This window comes from Xiphophorus maculatus, chromosome 3, assembly GCF_002775205.1.
Source record: "Xiphophorus maculatus strain JP 163 A chromosome 3, X_maculatus-5.0-male, whole genome shotgun sequence".
Taxonomy (NCBI): domain Eukaryota; kingdom Metazoa; phylum Chordata; class Actinopteri; order Cyprinodontiformes; family Poeciliidae; genus Xiphophorus; species Xiphophorus maculatus.
This window is the reverse complement of record NC_036445.1, coordinates 16836032-16858863: the sequence shown is the minus strand read 5'-3', so window position 1 is coordinate 16858863 and position 22832 is coordinate 16836032. Positions and strand designations below refer to the sequence as shown.

Below are 22832 nucleotides of genomic sequence, written 5' to 3'. Positions count from 1 at the left end.
CTTAAATCTATCTGAAATTTTAGAGAACCTAGCTGTATTGACAAAACACAAAATGCACTAGCATAGCTTCTATCCATGATAGAAAACAGTTTACAGCTACAGAACTGGGCTAATGTGATGGTCCTTAAATAAAATGTTTAATTTTACAGTAAGAGATTAATTTCCTTATAAACAACTGTATAATTATTATTCAAAATGTATAAAAGCTCAAGGCAGGATTTCACTAAATTATGAGAAAGTGAGCAAAAAAGGAAACAAACCAAAAATCAGCAGTGGTGCTGGTTTCCATTAAGCCTTTTGAGTTAATGTGTCTAGGGATTTGGATGTGAATTTTATTCTAAATTAAACATTGGTCCATCAGGCAATTAAAGTTCACAAAGAACCACCAGCAATAAATAAATAAAAATGTGTGAAAATTCCTGTGTAAGTCACCTGTCCACAGACACACATACGCACATTAAGGCAGTTTAGAGAGACCAAAAAACCCTAAACATTAAATGTCTTTGAGCAGCTGGAAAAAAATTAAGAATATCCACACATTCAAACTCCACAAAGCAAAGCACCGGCTGGGATTAAAGGACCATCTTGTACTAAACAGTGCTAACTACTAGAGCGCTGGCAATCAGTGTATGTTTCATTTACATTTAAACACTTGCTATGTTGCCCACGGAAGTCTAATAAACAGTGGTGTGATGTAAACACGGATAGAATCGAAAGCTGACATATCAATTTTAAATATATTAAGCTTTAAAAATATATTTTTAAACAGAAAATAATCATAAAACCCCATCAACGGAGTTCCGACCCCGCCTTTGTGTGCCTCTGCCACTGTGGTGACGTAAAAAACCAAACACACCTTTTTCATTTTAGCCACGCCTTCCGGAAGCGTTAAACCAATCAGATTCTTTCCGCTGTTCAGCGGGAGAAACAACAGAAACGAGTCCAGAGTTGTAACTCGTTGAGTTTCGGCTTTTATATGCTGTGATATAACTTTAATCTCATCCAGGTATGCACAAGACGTCGACTAAGATTATATTACGTCCGAGTTAAAACTCGATTAACACTTTCAGTAACTGTTATTTTATAGCTTTTTGGCTAGTTTACTAACTTGTCGCACCGATTAAACAGGTTCTTTAGCCTTTAGCTTCTCCTGATAGATGGGTGAAGAGAGTAATGGCACTTATTTGTTAAGACAATCTGCAGAATGGTATTTTTTTTTCTTTTTAAACCCTATTAGCTCGGTTACATCATGGGGAAATGCTAAACACCATCAGATGTTTGTTTCAGCTTGTTAGCTTGGTGAAATGAAATGTATAAATAAACAGACTGTTCTGCATTAGTTGAATACTAACAGCTTAGTAAAGGTGGTGATAGGCATAAAATTATTAATCCCACAGCCTTCCAAGGTACAAAATGCTTCCGGCTTTGCAAAGTACACTAAGTTACAATTAATTTTAGTTTACAACAAGAGCAAATACAGAAGCTTAGATAACTACTTGATCATGTAACGATTTTGTAAGTTTGCTTATGTTTAAAGGCAATTACAGTATTTGTGTTTACACTTGAAGGATGCGACGCTCAGGAGCTCCCAGTCAGCTTTTGGGCAATGCTGTGAAAAAACCTCGCTTTGTGCCACCAGGAGCATCTGCTTCATGTCCTGTAGAAGAATCAAAGCCTCTAGCCCCTAAACGTGGCTTGGGAAATGCTCTGGATAAAGTAAGTTTGTCCTAACATTTTGTTCTGAGATGCTATGCTGGAAAGCACATTTTCAAATATTGGTGCATTATGTATTTTTGCTCTCTAATTCATATCTTGCAGGTCCAGAGAAGTCTTTCAGCAGCGGTTGTGAATAAATCAACCTGCAGTGTTCTCGGTCAAACAGGCCAGACTGCTTCAGGTTTGTCCAAAGTGCTGGCCCGTGTTCTCACTGCAACAGAGAGTAAAGAAAATGAGGACGAGACAAAATATGACGACTGTACAGAGGACGTAAATGTTTCTGGTGAGGAAACTCTTATTGATCTGGTTTTGTTTATTTTCTTCATTTTTAAGAGTTCTTTTGTATGTTGAAAACAGCAGAAACATATTTAGCTTGGAAATTGCCCTAGAACGACATTTGCTGGGAATTAGCACTGCAAAAATAAACCGAACTAAATGAAAATGCTCTTTGAAGGCTTAATTAAATGCAGTGATTAGAAATAGAAAGACTTATACAGGTAAAAAGTTACAGATTTGTAATTGTTTTTGATCAGTTTTGAGATAAAAGGTTTGCTGCCGTTAAGAGTTGCATCACAAGACAAATCTAAACATTTTTAGTAATCGGTTGCTGCCCTCATATCACCAGCATGTTTCACTATGTGCAAAGAAAAAAGGCATGGAAATTAAAAATTTGCACATTTGCAACAGAGTGCAGCAAACTAATTTAGATATCTTGTAGATAACCTCTGGATTTAGGGTGGCGTTTCAGACTTGACCCACCAGGTGGAGGCAATGAGGCAACATTTGGATTTTCTGGAGAGATTATCTCGTTTCCAGTCTGTGGGTTTCCCCAGAATCCCCAGGAGCAGCAGCAGGAGGAGGTAACTAGAAATAGCTGGGGTATGAATAGCTGCTAAATTTACAGCTCTTTGATTAATGTGTAAGATAGAAAACCAAAGGAGTCTCTTTTATGTTTTTTACTGGGGTAGTAATGGCTAACTAAAAGAGCAGAGCAGCATAGCAAACAAATACAGATTTAGGCAGGAACACGTGAAAAAGGAGGTTCTTTTAGAAAACATTCCTTAAAAAACCCCTAAATGGCAGTCTTCATTTCTGCTTGATAGTGTTTTACCTTTTAACTTTATATAAATAACTTTTCTCTCCTTAGTTGGGTCCTTTCTACCCACCCACTTTTGCATAGTGAAGAACGGCAGCAAACTGATGTAGAAAGTTCACTGTTACGACGCTTTATGTTGTGTGTGGACATTTGATCACCAATATTACTTTTTATTGAATCCATATTGGTGCAAATCTGTCATATAAATTTTGTTCGTACTAGCTGGTAGATTATAAAGTTCCTATTCAGTCTGCATAAGTATTTTTCAGATCTGGACAAGTATGTGAAAAGAAAACGGAGTGTGGAAAAAAATATTGTTTTTCTAGATTTGATTCTCTTTACTATTTTCTAAAATATCAATCCATCCAAAAATCTGTCATGAATTCATATTGAATTTATGTGTCAGTACGTTTAAAAACGTTTTGCTTTGACATGACTAATGTGATCCCTGGTTCATAAAATCACTGTCACAGTTTCTGAAATGAATAATTGTAAAATCTTTATGAGACTGTTGGTTCTGATCCAACCAACTGATAAAAAAACGCTGGAATTTCATGAAAGAACTTGCAATGTCATTTTGGCAGCAACATGCTGGACAATCATTTCAGAAATGACTGCATTCACAATGAAGAGAATAATCTATACAATATGATGTTGATGAATGCAGTGGAAATGCACACAGTTCATTATACAAACCTGACCTTTGAACCTTTAAGATTAAACTTTACTGAGGTCTTGGATCTGGACAAAGATGATCTGATAGAGCAGATTGTTCAGCTTTAATCCGTGGGCCTTCATTTTTAAAAATTATTGAATAAAAAATATTAGTCATTTTTTGCCAAAGTCACTTTTGGGAAATAAATAAATAAAAATAAAAACATTGGCGATTATTTTATTTTTAAGAAGGTGACGAAGTAAAAGTTTATCCGTGTTATTGGATATAAATTTGTTGCATTAATAGAATATTTGTGTCTGCACATCTACACATTCACATGCCGGTCACATACGCTGTTAAATGTTGGATATTGTTGCGTTTTTTAATTTATTTTATTCCGTTTGTAGCATCTGTCTGCACGTACACTACCGACTTCAGCGCAAAGCTCTGCCTCATTTTTTGCCTGTTTGCTTCTGTTTCACCGTGGATGCCCTCAGCAGTCACAACAAAAGCGCTTTTCACCGTGGATATGATAGGATAGGTGGGTGGATGGGTGGGAAGGGGCAGCGGTCAGATTAGGACCGTCTCCAGCATCTCCGCTCGTAAAAACACGCGGTGGACACGCGCGCTTCTGCCAGCTCGGCACGGGCTGTTGCACGCGCTCCGAGCACGTGCTTTGATCCGTGGAACAGGTGTGAGTTTCGGTGTGTTTTCTAGCGAGGCTGCTTTGAGCAGAACAGGAGCGCGGCTTGTTCGAGCATGCGCAGTCGGCCCACTCCCCTCCCCCCGCTCCTGTAGTTAAGCCAGCGCTACTCCAAATCTTCCCTCTCTGTAGAAAAACAGAGCCCTAACCCCGCTGCAGCATCTAATGTTGCGTTTAAAAACACGTCCCTCATGTCTCCATGGAAAGCTGCAGCTGCTGCCATTTTTATTTAAAGCAGTCCAGACAGCGTGGTTGTGCTGCTGCTGCTGCGCTTGGTTTGGGGTTTACACAGACCGAGCTGTAAGTAGGTCGGGCTGGGTTTAAGCGGCTTAACTACGTCAGCCTAAGCTGAGAGGAATTCATCCAAAGCCTTCCGCTGGTAGGCGGGGGCCTAAACGAGGCTGGCCTAGTTAAGCCTGATTCTTATTGTGTGCAGCACAGCCAGTTTTTATTGTGCAACATAGCCGTGAGAGAACCCAGGACCAGAGTGTGAATCCATGCACTTGTTAGTCAAAGCCTAACAAGGGTTGATCTGGAGGAGAAGAGAAGGGAAATGAGGCATAAATGAGTGCTAGGAACAGTGTGTGACCGGGGACCGAGAGAGAGGACAGCAAAGCAGACAACTCTGAGATTGGGAGCAGTTTTAGGCCTGGTTTGGTCCGCCCCAGTCTGCTATGCCATAAGATGGCCTCCAACTCTGTGTTCATGTCCAGCATGGTGGGTAAAGCGCGCTCTTCCAACTTCACCCTCTCCGAGAAGCTGGACCTGTTGAAGCTGGTCCGTCCTCACATCCGCATCCTGGAGGAGCACACCAACAAGCACGCCGTCATCGTGGACAAGAACAAGTGCTGGGACACGGTGGCGGAGCAGTACAACGCTCTGGGAGGGGACAGACCCCACCGCACCGCCCAGGGCCTCAGAACCCTCTACAAGAGGCTGAAGGAGTCGGCCAAGCAGGAAGTGATGCAGCGGAGACACGCCCAGCCCGAGTACAGAGGGAGCATCTCTGAGCCGACCAGGAGGATTATGGAGATGATCCCTCACTTGTTCCAACATGTGCCCATCCACGAGAAGGACCAGGCTCTCCGCAGGTACGGACCAACTTACACCTGAGACCTGCAAACACTTCATCCTCCCATCCATCGCAACGGCATACCCATTAAAAAATACTTTAAAACAGTAAAACTAATTTTCTTTTTAGTTCCATCATTTTCTCCATTAATGGTTTCATTAGCAAAACATGAAACATTATCATTTGGCCTCATATGACATGGGAAAAATCCTTAGCTTCACAATTTGGAGAAACGCTCAGTCATTTAAAATAAACTTCATCACCTGTGAACAGAACTGGGCAGAGTACCCAAAAATTGTGTTGAAGTAAGAGTAGCACTGTTTCAACATGTTTTTACTTAAGTGAAAGTAAAAAGTAGCAATCCAAGAAATTACTCAGGATTATGGAGTAATTCTGAGTAATTAGGATTACTCAATGATAATCCTAGTTAGGTTTAGTTACTCCATAATTACTTCTTATTTTTTATTTTTTATTTTTTGTAACCCCTCCAGGGGGTCTTTTTGTGGGCTCTAGTGTCCCTTTTCATGAAGTAGGCTGACAGGAAAGGGGGAGGGAGAGGGGGGAAGACATGCGGTAAATGTCGCCGGGTCCGGGAGTCGAACCCGCGACAGCCGCGTCGAGGACTTGAGGCCTCCAAATGTGGGTCGCGCTAACCCCTACGCCACCACGGCACGCCCTACTTCTTATTTTTATCAGCACAAAAGACATCTGATATACACACCTGGGCCTGGCATGATTATAAATTATGCAAAATGATAAATTGTCCCAGATTTTCAAGTAATATAATGATAATGGCAAAACAATGCAAAAACACATTCTCAGAGATTATTAAACTTTAATTTCTACTAATTAAAATTTAGCACTGGAACTGGAAAATTATTTAAACATTCAAAATAAGCAAACAGAAACAACAGAAGCGACAAATAAAATGAATTATAACCTCTCCTTAAACAATTAAACAATATCCTTAAAATAATCTCTGGCTAGTTCAGACTAAAGCACCAAACTGAAGACTTGTCACACACTCTGTGGTAGAAAGAGAAAAATAATGTCATGCAAATGGAAATTATTGAGCTTGTTTTAATTTATCATAATATTACTTAATTTATTGCTTATTACAACAGGTCTACATATACGTAACAGAAGCAAAAGATAATTTGACTAATTAGTCAAGCTTGCCATTTTTCATAAAACCTTTGTATATATTGTTGGAAATGTGTTAAATTCTCTCAAATTAAAAAAACACATCATGTCTTTAACCCTCAGGGACATTGATGGACATTTCTCAGACTTCCGGTGTAGCAATAAAGAACATCTAGATATTAAAGATATAAATGCATTATTATCCTTCTGAGCAGAATTTAATATGAAAGATAACGAGTTTGTTTTAACCATCTTTTAAAACGGTTTTGCGTCTCTTTGCTGTTTGCAGGTTAATATACAACAAGCACACGTCCCCCATTGAGCATCCTGGCAGCAGCTCCTCTCTGGCTGGACTTCAGGATTATTCAGCACCTGTACCAAGCATCGCGCACGAGGTGGTCCAGCTGGACCCCGAAGAGGACGTGAAACCACCGCCAGACCTCCCCGTCGTCACCTCGCACGCCATTCCAGTGCTGGACGGATTTCAAGAGGCAGACGGGGAGCAGGACTTGGCCAGCACCCATAATTACCAGGCGTCCTTGTCTCCCGCTTCTTCCTCGGTTAACATCGCCCTCTCTGCCTCGCCGCTGCCCTTGAGCCACGAATTCTACCCAAACGACGTCTACCCTCGCCACGAGGCGGACAGGTTTCGTCCTCTGCACCTTGCCAAGGAGGAGCACGATCTGGTGTTGGCCAATCACAGGAAGGTTTCCCTGTACCTGGAGGAGAAGAGAGAGGGTCTGAAGAGGAAGCAGGAGCTGGAGGAGGAGCTGCTAAGAGCCAAGATCAAAGTGGAGAAACTAAAAGCTGCCCGACTGAGACACGGACTGCCCATTCCTCTATAGCAGCAAGCAGCATGTACATACTCTGGTTCGCAAATACGCTCACATCCCTGTAGCTTTTTCTCACTTCCATAAACTTCAATGTATTTTATTGTGACTTTATGTCATAAAAAGTACAGTTGCAAAAAAATTACAGCTGTATATTTATGTTGACTTCCCTTTATGAAAAAAGTCTATTCAGCTTTTAATTTTTGTTAGTCTGCAACCTTGGCTCTGGAGCCATAAGTGGCTCTTCCACAATAACTTTGACTAAAAATTACAAAGAACCAGACAGTTAATATTTTTAAATGCAGATTTCATATCAAATGCAGGTTTTTAACCTTTTTTCAAAGATTTCCTGCAATATTTGCACAACATTTTCACAAAGACAAAAAGTGATGTAAAGAACTTTGAACTGCCGTAACATTAGTTTAGAATATGTGATTTAAAAAAAAATCAATCCTGTTTTATGTTTATGTTATTATTAAATCCTAAAAATGTAAATAATATCCTGGTTCTATAATAGGACAAGAAATTTTCTAAAGTAGATATTTGTCTCAAAAGTTGTCTTCTGTTCAAAATGACTCCAAACGAGTTTTATTTGGATGTCCTGACACCAAAAGGGCTCTTTAGGTTGTAAAGTTTGCAGACTTTGATCTTAAATTCACAATAAAATGCACTGAAGCTGGAGGATGTAACGTCACTAAATATGAAAAAGTTTCCCGGTCCTGACTATTTTTGCGACACTCTGAGTGTGTGTGACGGTGGATGTGACACAAGTGCTTCTGATGAACCGATTCATGCTTGGCGGCATTTTTAGAATCTGAATTGCTTTTGGAAACATAGTGCCTCATCCGTACCTACTGCATGTGATTATCGTCCTTTTTTTAGGGGATACGCTGCAGTCGGTTACCTTTTATGCTGATCGGTGTTGAACGTTGTCTTCATTATTCATAGAAGTGGCGACAAGACACTGTGATTGTGTGAAGTGGAAAAACAATTTCTTCATCTCCAACTGGATGGTAGCTGTGGGTTTGTCAGGATAGTGTTAATATTCTTTATTAACCAAGATTATTAGGATTGCTGTTGCAACATAAGTGTAAGTAGTAGGACAGTTTGGACAAATCTTGTCAGTCTGAAATGAAAAAGTCCCCCCCGTTTCTGTAGCATTTGAGGTATTAAGAAGTAATAAACATTAAAAGCGATTATTTTTCAGGTTCTTGGAAAACTGGACAGTTTTATGTATCAGCTTAAAAATGACAACAAAAATTAGGTCATCATAAAAGAACATGTCTAAAAATGTTTTTAAATCATAATTGTGGTACAACAAACATTTTGAAAAGCCTTATCAAGTTCTGATGAAGTGATGTGAGGTAAAAATATGCGACAGTCGGGGAATCTCTGCCTGAGTTGATGGCCCTCTTATTTAAGAAGAAGAGGGATTTTTTTTTATACGTATATACATGTATATTTGTTCCTATTTAATGTGAATTTGTTGCTGGTTGTTCTGTAATGTTTGTATACCAGTTTGTCCTCTTGTTCACTGGTTTCTATTAAAGGGCATTGATTAAATCGCTGCTCTCTCCTTTTATTCTTAAATAATTTCTACACATTTTTATTCCTAAAACATCCAAACCATGCTTTTAATGAATTGTTGCTGAGAGCAGGGGATCGCTCTGCTCCAAGTCAAGGCTTTATGCAACAGCGCAATCTATTGGTGGCTTGTTTATTTGCATCTTCAAGGAATTTTTCAGCCTCTTGCTTTTCTTTCTCTAGCAGGAGTAGATGGAGGCCCCCAGTGGACCCACTCGTCTCCTCAAACCCCTCAACCTCCTGCAGATTCACCTCATGTCTCTGGAGCTGCTGGCCCAGACAGAGTCCGATACTTCAGTGTGGTTTGGTGTAAAGCCAGCAAGAAGAAACACAAGCGCTGGGAGGGAGACGCCGTGCTGGTTGCCAGAGGGCGAACAGTTGTACTCAAAGACATGGAGGGGAAGGATATTGGAAAGGGTGGAAAGGCTTCACATTACAGCTGCTTTTATACTGAGAATTAATTACACTCTGTTTGCTTTTTATATAACTTTTAAAGGCAATATGTAGTTTTAAACACTAGATTTTAATTATAGGTATCAGAGTAGAGGAGCGTTGAACACCTTATCTTACAGATTTCTCTTTGTAAAAATGTTGAAGTCAATGTAAAGTTTTACTTCTATTTCATAACTATAAAATAGAAGTGTTGACTTGATGGACGTCAGGTGTAGTAACATGATCACATAGTTTTGCAGGAAACTATTTGATCTTCACAGGATGTTTGTGTCACAGGTAGTGGCTACAAGGTGTCAGAGCTGGCCTCGCTGTCTGAGGGAGAGACGCTGATGATAGGAGGGAAGGAGATAGAGGTGATGGGCATCGTCTCTGCTGAGGACTTTGCCAAAGGTCGTTGTTTCCAGGAGCCTCAAACGGATCAAGAGGAACTGCACACTAAGGCTGCTCCACCTCCTCCTCGCCGCTTCAACCCCAAACCTTTCTGCCCCCCAACAATGTTGGGCAGAGCAGGACAACCAGAAAATAAACCACAAGCGGAGCAAACCAGCAAACCTCGTCATGACCCGCTAGCTCCAGGCATGTAGGATAAATCCTCAATTTAACTTTCATAATGCCACGTAAAGATGGTTTTGTTGGTCCACAGATCGTAAGGGAATTTTGTGAGACACCATGTCTTGTCACAAATAGGACGTATGTTCATAATTTATGTTGCGGCCTGCTGATTAAAGCATTTATGTGTAGAACATTGATGTTGTATTTGCATTTTCATGCTTTACAGTCCGCTAACATGCTTAATGCTTGACTCACAGTCTGTTAATCAGATAATTGATCTGCTGCTACATCAGCAACAATTATTCATTAGTGCTGACTGAGCGTCTGCATAGTCTGGCATGAGATTTAGTATCATTAATGTCCGAAGAACAGCCAAATAAAACTAGTTTAGAGCCACAAATGTCAAATGACCTTTTAAAAACGTGTTTGAGAAATATTTACTTTAGGAAATTTCTTTTAATTTTTAAAGAACAAGCATTTTATTTCCTTTTTTAGAATTTAAAATAAAGATAAGCATAAAATAAAATTGATATTTTTTTAGAAAAGCACATTGATTCCAATTTAATGACAAGTAAAACAGATCTAAAAACATATTACTGGTACTTAAGGTGTAATTTCTTGTGGAAGTTCAATGAAAATATTGCAGGAAAAAAATGAAAACTTCTATTTGTCTTTAAAAACCTTAACATTAAAACTTAACATTTTTAGCCACAGTTATTAAAAGCCATTTTTAAGGTCCAAAGAGCAGACTCAAAGCTGGACTATTATTTACTTACGTTTTTCTTCATGTGCTTCTAAAATGTGAGACATATACTGTACATAATATTATGATGGGGTCTTTAGTATTTGGGGTTCTCATTTTAAAACCTGTTTTCATAGGTGCCTTAGTGATGCCTCGCCCCTCTTCCAACCACCAGTGGCTTCATAACAAGTCAGGCCTTCCTGTGGTCGACGTCGTCGTTGACCCACACCTGACCATGCACCTGCGACCCCACCAGAGGGAGGGCATCCTCTTCCTCTACGAGTGTGTTATGGGCATGAGGTAGGAGTAACGTTCCTCGTAAGAAATCTCTTCCTGAAATCTGGAGAAGGGACCTATTACACAAAATTTAGATTTTGCACATTTTTTATAATTCCATTTTGGGTTTTGACTTCTTCTAGTTGCAGTGGAAGCTTTTTAAAACCCACCCAGCTGTTTTTTGGCAATAAGTTCATGTGTTTTGGTGTCTGGGGAATGAGCTGTTTCAAAAACCTTCCGATTGCTAAGTCACTGTGCCGTTACCTAGCAACCTCCTGTGGAGCACTGCCCCTCATCTAGCAAGTCAAGTGGAGCTCCAGCACAGTCAGCTGGTTCTACTGCTGTACAATGGCTACTGGAAAAGTCAAGTGTTTTGTTGTTGACTTACCATCCAAAAACCACTTGCTGAATCCTTGTTGGTTGTGCAGCAGGCTCTACTTCTGCTTTTCAAAGATGTATAATTGTGCATCTGTTTGCAACCATTTTGATGTGAAAGTGTAAACATTGAGTTGGGGGGGCATGGCCAGCAGTAGCTTATTTGGACTTAAAGTCCCAAGTGGCCCTATAACAGCTTGTTATAGGGCCACTCCTGAAAGGAGCTCAAAAGACGCAGAACTGACTGGACTAAAATCTTTTTATACAAACAAATGTAACAAACAGGTTTGTATAGTCCATAAACCTGTCCTGACCTGTACAAGGAAACATGATAGGTCACCTTTAAATGATCATGTGCTTCAGAGCTGCAGGTCGTCACGGCGCCATCCTGGCAGATGAGATGGGGCTTGGGAAGACGCTGCAGAGCGTGGCGCTCTGCTGGACGGTGCTTAAGCAGGGACCTTACGGCGGGAAACCAGTCGCCAAGCGTGTCCTTGTGGTCACTCCTGGCAGCCTCGTGCAGAACTGGAGAGCAGAGTTCACCAAGTGGCTCGGCCGGGAACGGATCAGTGTCTTCACTGTGGATCAGGTGCATTTACTTTAGTTTCATAATTCAGACAACATGACAGCAAAGTGACTGTGATGGCACTTTACTACGATTAGTTTTCATATGACCATATTGTTGTACTTGTGAGCTCACTCTCTTACATTTGAAGTGCACACAGTGGCGTATAAATCTCTTAAATGGTTTTAAAAACTGCTGTACTCTACTAGAAAAACCCAACTGTTTATAAAAAAAGTTTCTCAAGGCAGTACTGGATTACAAAGTAAATGGACTTTATTCTGCCTTTTGTTCAACCCCGAAGTGCTGCTTCAATCAGTTTCAATCAATCAACAAATCAATCATTTATTTACATAGTACTTTACACAACCACAGTTTAGAAAGCCAAAGTGCTTTACAAGGGGAGAAGGAACATAAAAGACACAGGATCAAGTAAATACAAGGCAACACAGAACAAACTAAATAAAAGCAGAAATGTCACCATATATTTACATAGTAAAATCCTGCTGGAATGACAGCTTTGATTTAAAAAGGCCAAGTTTGGTAATGGATTGAAGAGAAGATTTAGTTGAATTTGATTGAATTTACTCAATAATCATCAATAGTTTGTTCTTGGTTTCATGGACTAAACCGCTGACATTTGGTGGTGATGTTTTCTGTTTAGGACCACAGAATAGAGGAGTTTTTATCCTCCCCTCTCCACAACGTTCTGGTGATCAGCTATGAGATGCTGCTGCGGTGCCTGGAGCCGGTACAGTACATTCATCTCCTGTCACACTGCTGAACATGCATCTTATAAACACATAATCGTAACAAATTTGTTGGTTCTGTTGTGTAATAAACAAGAAATGCAACTCTCTGAAATAAGTTGGATTGGTTTTCTTTACTTGTTACATTTCTGGTGCCTTTTAATCACAAGAACGATCAAATCATGTTTTTCTTATTTAATTTAACTTTCTCGCATACTGACAGCTGTCTGTGGTTCACCCTTTATTTTTTCAGATCCAGAAAGTGGAGTTTGGTCTCATAATTTGCGATGAGGGTCACAGACTGAAGAACAGCAGCATCAAAACGTCCTCCGCCGTCAGCAGCCTCAGCTGTCATCGCAGAGTCATACTCACAGGTGCACACCTGCTTGAGTTGTCTTAATAAAGACTTTCTAAAGAGACAGACTTCTGGGTTAGTGATCTGAATTATGTTTTTTGTCATTTTTAAGGGACCCCAGTCCAAAATGACCTGCAGGAGTTCTACGCCATCATAGAGTTTGTGAACCCGGGAATTCTTGGTTCGATCACTGCTTATAGAAAAGTTTATGAAGAACCAATTCTGCACTCCAGACAACCATCCTGCTCTGAGGTAATGCAGAAAGTCCTTTCTGACTTTAACCACTATTCCTTACTGCGCAGTTCCTATGCAGTCTGCAAAGGGTGGAAAAAGGACAAAAAAATATCTGTGTTTCCAGGCTTTATTCCATATCCCATCGTTTAAATGACCAATATCTGAATTTATAAAAATAAGTTGCTCCAGCTGTGGGATTTTTATTTAGAGGATGAATGTTGCATTCAGTCACCACATCAGGTCTGCAGGTTTCTGGAATCTTTAAAAGCTTTAAGTTGTGTTTTCTGTCTGCCTCTGCAGGACGAAAGAGTTTTGGGGGAAGAGCGCGCCGCTGAACTCTCTCGTCTCACCGGCATGTTCATCTTGCGGCGGACGCAGGAGATCATCAACTGCTACTTGCCGCCTCGTCTGGACTGGACCTTGTTCTGCATGCCGTCGCCGCTGCAGCAGAAGCTGTACAAACACCTGCTCTGCCACCGCGTCTTCAGAGCCTGCCTGCAGGGCTTCACACAAGGCGGCGCACACCTGGCCTGCATCACTGCGCTGAAGAAGCTCTGCAACCATCCTGGCTTGCTCCATGACACTGTCAAGGTTAAATTTTAACTCTCAGCTCTGTGTGTTTCATATCAGGAAATTTGGCTGAATAGTGTTGCTGTTCTTGCAGGAGAGAACAGAGCGCGGATCTGTGGAGAGCTCTTTGTACGAGGGACTTGCAGATCTCTTCCCAGAATCCTATTGTTCAGCAGGATTCGACACCGCTGACTCCGGGAAACTTTTAGTTCTGTCCGACCTGCTGAGTGCCATCAGGCAGCTCAGCCCTTCAGACCGGTGTGTGGGGGTTTATCTTATGGCTGGGCGATAAATTAATTTTATTGATTAATCGAAGTTTTGGAAAATCTGTTGTTTTTTGCTCCTCTTGAGTTTCCACGGTTCAGTGAGATGTCAACTTGCCCAAGTCTGCCATCTTGTTTGACAAGCGTTTTTTTACAGCTTCTTTTTGATTTTTACTTTGAATTAAAATCAAGTTTCTTTTTTATAAATTATGGGTGTAGGGTCGCAGTATTACAAGAATAAAGTCGTACAACAAATGGAGTCAAAATAATTTGAGAAAAAAAGTCATAAAATTACCAGAATTTAGTTGTAATGTTATGAGAATGAAGTAGAAATTTTATGAGAACCACTTCACCAAACCAACAATTAAAATGAGAAATGTTGAGCATCTTCTGCAGTTATGCTTTTGCATAAGTTTAACAGATCAGGAAATACTCAATGTTTTAATGCATGATCATGAAATGATGCAAATGACTGAAGTATTTTTCTCATTAAAAACGCATTTTTTCGCAGAATTTTAACATGTTAAAATTTCATCTTTTTTTGATAATAACAATAATAATAATATGTGAAATATCTCATAGCTTGGCCCTAATAATTATGCAACAGTACAGAAGGAATGGTTGAAACAAAACCACTTTTTGAAAATATTTTCTGTCATTTGTATTTTTTTTTAAGAAAAAGAAGTGAGAAAAATCTAACTGGGTAAATAGGATCTGGTATGAAAAAAAGAGAAAAAAATCCCGTTTTATTTTTAGGTCATATCGCCCAGGCGTGGTTTATCCGTTACCTGAACATCTGCACTAACTTTACTAACGCAGCTTGTTCCTGCAGGGTGGTCCTGGTGTCAAACTACACCCAGACTTTGGACTTGCTTCAGGACCTGTGTGTTTGTTCCGGCTTCACGTTCTGCCGGCTCGACGGTCAGACGCCCACGAGCCAGCGGCAGCGGCTGGTCGACGCCTTCAACAGCCCCTACTCTCAGAGCTTCCTGTTTCTGCTGAGCTCCAAAGCAGGCGGTGTGGGACTGAATCTGATCGGAGCGTCGCACCTGGTGCTGTACGACATCGACTGGAACCCCGCCAATGACATTCAGGTGAGATTCAGTCATAGAGGCGCAAAAAAGTCCAACAGTTTAACTCTGATTTTAGTGTTTTGTATCCAGTTTTATAATTAAAAAAAAGGATTTTGCTTGTTTTATTAAAGTATTTCTGAAAGCTGACAGTAAGTCATTTTGTAAAAACAGCAAGATTCTCTGACCTTACATAAGAGCAGGGCAAATGACAATTAATTTAGTTATCGATTAATCTACCAACTATTCCGACAATTAATCAATTAATCGTTTAAAAAATTGGTATATTCAGCATATTTTATCATTTAAATAAAAAAAAATAAACATATTACTGCCTAATATGCAACAATAAAGCATTCCTTTAGTGAATTCTTGATAATTTGTAGCAAATGATGCATCTGTGGTGGAAAAAAAACACCTCTAACATGAACGGGTGAAAAGCTCTGCTCTTTCTGCTTGACTACCAATACAGTGTAGGGCTGATCTGTTGATTATTTTCTAGATAAATTGATTAATAATTGTATAGAAAAGGTACTTAATAGATTTTGTTTTACAGAATTTGAACCAAGTGAAGCTAAAACTATGCCACTTGAGGAGTTTTGTGTAGAAAATATTTACAAATAAGATGATTTTTTTCATCTTAACTGCAAACTGTAAATATTCATTGTACATTTTTGACTTAATTACTGCTCTGAGTATGTTGTTCTTTCAGCCAATGGCTTTTTTAGAGTTTGTATTCTCTAATTAACAATTAATTGATTGCTAAATTAATTGATGGTTATGTCAATAATTGTTTCAACGCTTCATAAGCGCTCTTATTTAAATACACTTTGCTTTTAATACCTTCAAAGTCAGAGCGCAGGCAAAGTTTAATTTAAGTTCTCCCTTATGCATAAGTGTCTGATTAGCGAATCACTTGTTTAGTCTGTGTGGTTTTGTGATCTTAGTTTCAGGATTTCTTAATAACAAGGAGATGACCTCAACCAATAATTCACAGCTAACAGTGTAGCATATTTATATCCACCAGGTGGCGCTCTGCTCTCAGTTGGATCCTCTGTAATTTTTCTCTGTAGGCCATGGCTCGGGTATGGAGAGATGGACAGAAAAAGACGGTGCACATTTACCGTCTCCTCACTGCAGGCAAGGGGAAAAAAAAAAGCTTCTAATCAGGCAGAATATTTGTTAAAACCCTCAATGATGTGAAGTTTCACATGCAAGTCTGTCTCCTTTCTTCCCAGGCACTATTGAGGAGCGTATATTTCAGAGACAGGTGTCCAAACTGGGGCTGTCCGGGACTGTGGTTGACTTGGGGAAAGCAGCAGAACACACAAGCTTCTCCACCAGCGAGCTGCGAGATCTTTTCAGCCTGACGGACACGCCGTGTTTGACCCATGACCTGCTGAGCTGCAGCTGCAGCATGGACGGCTCGGTCAACGGTACGGCCAACTTAAAACCATTTATGACAGCAGTTACAGTCCTGAACAAAAATATTCATACCTCTTTAAACTTTTAATGTTACAGCTATGAAATCCCAAGTATTTCATTCAGATTTGATGCAAAGTAGCTGGTAATTAAGACGTGAAAGGAAGATATGTGGCTTTTAATTTAGAAACCGATTTTGCCATTCAAACGATCTGGAGATTCTGTTTAACATATGTGACCGACGAGAGAAAAAGAAGCAAATGAAATATTTGTTTATTATAAGATAAATTAAATCAGTTTATATTTAAACAAAAATAAGTTTGTGCATAAAATTATGTAGCTTAAATTGCCAGTATTAGGTTTGCTTAGCTGCCTGTCTTTTTCTTAAATAATAAAATAACATGTCGCCAGAGAAGCTCAGAAAGCTGGAGGAAGATGAGAAAAAAAAATTTGAATTTAATACGTTTTTATCTATTTTTTTTTTAAATAATTAAATCACAAAATCCAATCTGTTTTCTAATCATTGTCATAAAATAGAAGTTAAAATAATTGATTGAGACGTTATATGCCGTGCTCATCTTTCTAAATGGCTGCCAGTCAAATTCAAGTTGCTTTGCTCCTAGAGCTAGCATAGCGAATGGAAAACGGACAAAAGAACCGTCCAGCCGCCCTGCTCATCACCAACTATAATCAGAACATGTGAGGTAGAGTAAGGATTATTGAATGAATAGTGACTAAAAGTTAGGAAAAAACATCCTAATATTTATGTTTCTTTAAATATTTTGTAGCATTGTTTGCAGGTTTGCAGGAGTCGTCCCTGGTTTAGGTTACAGCATATTCAAACGTCAGAATGACCCAGTCAAAGTTTAGACTTAGACTGAAATGCATGCCGCACTTTTAAGATCTTTATCTCTCTGTATTCACGCTCCATCCTTTACTACATTGTATTGGTTTATACCAAAGAATCCAAATGAAACCCCTTTCACTTTGTGATGGTAACAAAAGGTGGAATCGTTCCAGGTGTATGAAAACTTCTGGGATCTGTAAGCTCCCAGCTTTCTCAACACGTTCCCTCACTTATCTCTCCTTCCTCAGACGTGGAGGTGGAGGAGGTGGAGCTTGTTTCTGACAGGCCGTGCCAGCTCGGTCGTCAGGGCGACCGCAGGGGGGCGGCACAGAAGCATCTCAGCATGTCGGAGCTCATGCGGTGGAGACACTTCTCCGGTGACACACACACCTTCTCAGACCCTTACCTTGATCACGCACGAAGCCACATCACCTTCGCCTTCCAGACCACCATCTCCCACACACCCAGCGAACAGTGACCTGTCCACACACACATTTACACACACACCGTATCTGCATTACAGCTTCCAGCAGTGTTTTATTTACTGTATAGACTTCTAATGTGTCTTAAATGACCTTAACGAACTGTAATAATTTATAAAATAAATGAAATTTCATAAAAATAGTTCATGAGAGAACATTTCTTTCTTAGGACAAAGAATAATAAAAGGGTGTGTCTGCAGCAGGGTTTGTATGCAAGGCAAGTTTTATATCACATCTTAAGATAAGATGCAAGTGACATTTCCTTCTCTCCATCTCTATTTACAGCTTCTCTACTAAGGTTTATGGTTTACATATCTGCAGGTGGTATAGAGAGCTAGTTTATATTTCTGAAGTGTGTCATCTGGAAACTAAGGGCAGTGAACTCCACTTGAATTGTTTGTCTCCTCGTTATGCAATGATCACACACATTAGCATGGAGTGAATCTGCTGTGCTTTAAATGTGTGCCATCATGCATTCTGTTCAGTCTGTTATTTTGGACAACACTGCTCTGTTCATGCCCTTCAACACGAAGCTGCTGTGTGGGAGTTACAGCACGCAGTGTGTCGGTGTGTACGTTTGCACGCACCCTGGAGACGCGTACCATTATGTATATCGGGGTAAGTCAAATTGAACTATCTGCGGGACAATAAAAGCCTCCACGCTAAGGTGCTAGTTATCATTTACATGACGGTCGACTCTGTGTGTGTTCAGTTAGGAAACAGGTTTTATAATAAACGGGTCTCTGGGATGTTGCACTTTTCCTTTATGGATATGACACTTTATGTGTGACCTGTCAGGGATTTGTTGAGGTTTTCTCTGCTTCTTTGCTGCAACCTGGCAAGAAATTTCCTCTATGACTTAGACGTTACACATGACTGCATTTTATTGTTTCCTGTGCAAAAGCAGTAAAGAGAGCTGGCAATGTCTTGATGAGGGTTATTATGAGAGATTCACCAATTAGATGCAATTCGTCTGACTACCCTAATCTAGGAGTGGACTTAAAGTTTTGTCATGATATTTTGAGGTATTTTGATGAAGATAAAAACTAACTATTTTATTTTGGGTAATAAGTCAGGAGAAAATGTTAACTAAACGAAATGTATTAGAAATAAATAAACAAGCACATTATGATAATGTTTTAAAAAACTTACATTTTATTTTTAAAAAGATTTCTTTAAAATGTCAGCGTAGACTCAAGAACTGCATTCACAATTAGTTTTAGCGTTTCAGGCCTTTGTGGTTTCAGTTCATCATTAAAGTCGTTTAAATGGATTATATTTCAGCTGTGATAGCTCGCCTGCGGTGCTCGAATGAATGAGGTTTAAATCTAAAACGTCTCGTCAGGAAAGTGGCTAGAAGTGTAAATGTGAAGCACGTTCTGCTGCCACATGGAATCTCAAAAGGATTCAAGTTTTTCTCCAAGTTTCCATATAAATCTGAGCAAAAGTTTCTTATTGATTAGATTCAAGGCTTTCAGATCAACACATCTAGTTGAGACAGAAATGCTTGGTGGCCTAGCAACCATCGCCAAGCAACTTCCTCTAAGCTGCTGGCCTTGCTCGGCTTTACTAGCACAAGACGCCGCTTGCTGCCGGAGGACGGCTGCTTTTTGGCGGCATTGTTATCGGACACGTGCCCAATAGATGATCGCCCCTCGCTGAAGCAGGATATTGATCTGCGTCTGCGTCTCTGACGGGCACAGAGGTCATATTCTGCTGGGTGCATGTATCCGTGTAAAGCCCCGCGTTGTTGTGCTGCCAATCCCCCCGTAATCCAGACTGCAGCTCGACGGATCAGAGAGCGGCAGCATGGCGTGAACGAATGAAAGTCTTACATCTGGATGTGTGGAGAGGCTCTCAGCTGCTGATGGAGACAAACTGGGAGTTTACTCCATGTGTGATCTGTGATGAGGGGTGACATTTTCACTGATGCCAGGTTATTCTAAAAAGATACAATTAAAATCTTACAATGGAAAATGTAATAAAGTGTTCATCCAGGTTTTTACTTTAAATTTATTTAGATTAATTGTTGGTTTTACTAAAATGCAGACGTAGGCACGGTCTTTTAACATGTCAAAATAAAGTGAGTGAGCCATATCCTGCTCTTGTTGATAAAAAGACAAAAAAGATGAAAAATTTAGGAAATGGTTTACTGTTTTTTCTTTTTTTTTTAATCTGGCAAACCTGTAGCTAAGTCTGTCGCAATAAGCAAGTAATCGTGTCATAAATTAAAATTGCCTCAATAGTTTCCATTCTGATGATGAATATTTCTTGAAGGGCAATTCTGTTGCATATGATTTAAATTTTTATTTTATATGTTATCTTTGGTTGTATTTTATTTTGGATGTTTAAATATTGCGCTAGGTGTACTTTTAAGAAAATTTGTGTTAATTGGTCTAAAGGAGGCCTTTTAATTTGCACAATAATTCCATTGTCAATATAAAAATGGTCTCAAAGCAACAATATTATCTCTTATCACAGTAATTACTGGGACAATTTATCGTCCAGCACATATTTATCGTGACAGTTCCATTTTTGTTTTACATTTAGAAATCTACAGAAATCTGACTGCTTTTCTTATTTCGTTAAACTATTGTGTATTCAGTATGTTTTTTGTAGCTGGTAAAAATAAGAAAAAAGTGTTTTTGCTATTATAATTAGACAAAAATATTTGGACCCCACTGTCGTACTTGGTATTCATTAATAATCTAGGAACAGGCAGCGTGAATGTAGACTCCAGGTTTGGTGGCTTTTAAACGAGACACACTGCAGCTGATGGGGAATAATTTGTTGATTGTTGACCAAGAACCCAGTTTTTCCTGGACAGTCCACTGGGATTAATATCTAATATTTCACCCTGGTAATAAAAGCAGCCTGTCCTCTGTGATTGGAATTGGAATCCAATAGATATTGATTACCCTTCTCTCATCCTTTAATAATTATTTGCTCTTCTCTGCTGATCTGAACCTAGATAGTTTAAAGCTATGAAGAGAGAAGTAATAAAATCTGAAGTTAAAGTAACATTTTGAACTTAAATGTTCTTAAATTAGAAGATCCTTTTTCTTCTTGTTTAAAATCAAAACAAGAAGACAGAAAAGAGGTAATTTTGGAAAAATATAGGCCTTGATTACATTATTTTCCATTTTTGGATGAATATAGACAAAAAACATTGTGGGTGGAGGATATTTGTGTTTTCAGACTTCTCTCCTTTTATCCATCCCACAAATTGTTCCTCCATCCACTCAACTATTCATTCTGTCTATATTTAATATTGAGATATCTTCCATAAATATGTGTTTAAATTTAAAAATTAACTTGGAGTCTGGATGAGCATGAACTGGACAAATGTGTAAGGTGATAAAGTCCACACCACAAAGTATTGATTTAATCACACAGTGGCATAAATCACACACAAAAAACACTGCAGCTTCTAGCATATTCACATTGTGTATTAGAGCTCTGTATTAAAATAAATACTGTCTTAAAATAAAATGTTTTGGTTGAATAATCACCACAGTTTGCACCTGAACAGAGAGCAATGTGAAAAAAGTAGGAAAAAAATAGCGTTTTAGGGTCAAACTAGAGGAAAAATGTGACCTTACTAATCAGAAAGTGCACCTGCCTTCAGACTGAACCAGATGTTTGTAACCTTGGCAGCAAGAGGCTGGCTATTGGTTGATCATAAATTAACCAGTTCTGAGAAAAACAGCCTTATGACAGAAGGAAAAGTCACATTTCAACGATCACTTATTCACCTTTAAGTCTGGATGAAGAAAATTACGTCACAATTAAAAAGACGAGTTTAGTTTTAGTTTGTTCTATGTAAAACACACAGACACACAAAATAACTTCGAAAGTCAAATAGAAACGTTCAGATGTGTTGTATAGATCGAAAAGGTATAAACTGAAGCTTTACACATGCTCACCCTTACATGTTTATTACAAATAAATAATCTCCTCTCTTTGTAGCTTTTGTGTTACAAAAATTAACAGTATACACAGGATCAACAATTAAGTCCAAACAAGAAAAGGTTAAAAACTAAGTAAATCACCATTACCAAGGTTTCAGTCAAATTTCAAATATTCATGTCACTGTGTAGCTTTCGTTTAATTCCCTTTTAAACTGTTTTGCTATTACTTAAGATATTCTGGCAAACTATTTCACGGAGATACACAACTTTTTATTTTTTTGCTTTGTATATTATTTGTGCAGTCTTAAATTTGACTAGATCAGCAAACTTTAATACTTTAAAGTACGTAAAGTAGTAAATATGATCATCAAAGCGTTGGTGTGGTTGTTATATATGTGACTTACATCTATTTAAATGTAGAAAGTTTAGAGAGAGGTGAGCACCGGCTGTTTGTTCGTGGTGGTGACTGTGGCCTCGTGCGTTTCTGGGAGAGTAGAAAGAAAGAGGTCAACTCTCTCTCTGTGTGCATCCATCAACATCCCCCTGCTGCCTGCAGCTGGCCTGAGCGTCCCGCCCTCCCTGGCTCCCCTCCAGCATTTAACGGGGATTTTAATGTAGTCTGGTCATCTGTCAGGCAGATCAGATCAGAGCTGTAATACACAGCAGCAGGTCACACAGACGAGGCCGCAGCCCCGTCCGTAAGTCTCAGAAAAACAGTGAAAAATAAATAAATAATTCCACAATTTCTGTAGCAACCCTCCCCTTCAACAGATTGCTGCTGCTTTTCTCGTGCGTTTTTGAAAATGAGGATCACATGTTTACGAGCCGATGTTTACATCATTCACAAAATACTGACAGGTTGATTCAAACGCAGCTTATTGTTATAATACTGTGACGGCCAGTAGATCTGAGTGAAATGTTCGCTCTGCAAAGATAGCATCGAACGAAGATAAGCTGCAGCAAACGGTTCCGCACATAATAAATCAGCTGCCGTGTTTGAAGCCCGATTCTTTGATATCAAACTCTGTTATCAGTGTGTGGAGCCACACCTCGTGTCTTTCAGCGTCGGGCCTTGTCGTTCCTCACTGCTCACTGCTCAGGCGCAAAAAGCATCTTTAACTAGGAGCTGTGATGTTGAGTTTGCATTTATTGTGAATGATTCCTAATTAT

The 22832-nt window shown here is 39.4% G+C and overlaps 2 protein-coding genes across 2 annotated transcripts; both read left to right on the top strand.

The window, feature by feature from the left end:
* Window positions 1-920: 920 nt before the first annotated feature.
* Window positions 921-17893, top strand: rad54b (RAD54 homolog B (S. cerevisiae)). Its single transcript, XM_023331054.1, has 16 exons — window positions 921-1006; window positions 1569-1716; window positions 1819-1999; window positions 8983-9216; window positions 9529-9828; window positions 10684-10846; window positions 11561-11786; window positions 12424-12510; window positions 12762-12882; window positions 12976-13115; window positions 13398-13688; window positions 13762-13925; window positions 14763-15024; window positions 16074-16140; window positions 16239-16436; window positions 17518-17893. Exons 2-16 carry the CDS (start codon window positions 1570-1572, stop codon window positions 17745-17747), a joined length of 2811 nt encoding a protein of 936 aa, XP_023186822.1. The 5' UTR covers window positions 921-1006; window position 1569; the 3' UTR covers window positions 17748-17893.
* fsbp (fibrinogen silencer binding protein) lies at window positions 3721-8959 on the top strand. The gene is made up of 2 exons (XM_014473132.2): window positions 3721-5261; window positions 6675-8959. The coding sequence occupies exons 1-2, from the start codon at window positions 4855-4857 to the stop codon at window positions 7228-7230; spliced, it is 963 nt and encodes a 320-aa protein (XP_014328618.1). The 5' UTR covers window positions 3721-4854; the 3' UTR covers window positions 7231-8959.
* Window positions 17894-22832: the final 4939 nt, after the last annotated feature.

Coding starts and splice junctions, on each gene's coding strand:
- rad54b (XM_023331054.1), top strand. CDS start 1,570: ATGCGACGCTCAGGAGCTCCCAGTCAGCTTTTGGGCAATGCTGTGAAA. Junction 10,847..11,560: donor GAGTGTGTTATGGGCATGAG/GTAGGAGTAACG, acceptor CATGTGCTTCAG/AGCTGCAGGTCGTCACGGCG. Junction 16,141..16,238: donor TTACCGTCTCCTCACTGCAG/GCAAGGGGAAAA, acceptor CTTTCTTCCCAG/GCACTATTGAGGAGCGTATA.
- fsbp (XM_014473132.2), top strand. CDS start 4,855: ATGGCCTCCAACTCTGTGTTCATGTCCAGCATGGTGGGTAAAGCGCGC. Junction 5,262..6,674: donor AAGGACCAGGCTCTCCGCAG/GTACGGACCAAC, acceptor TGCTGTTTGCAG/GTTAATATACAACAAGCACA.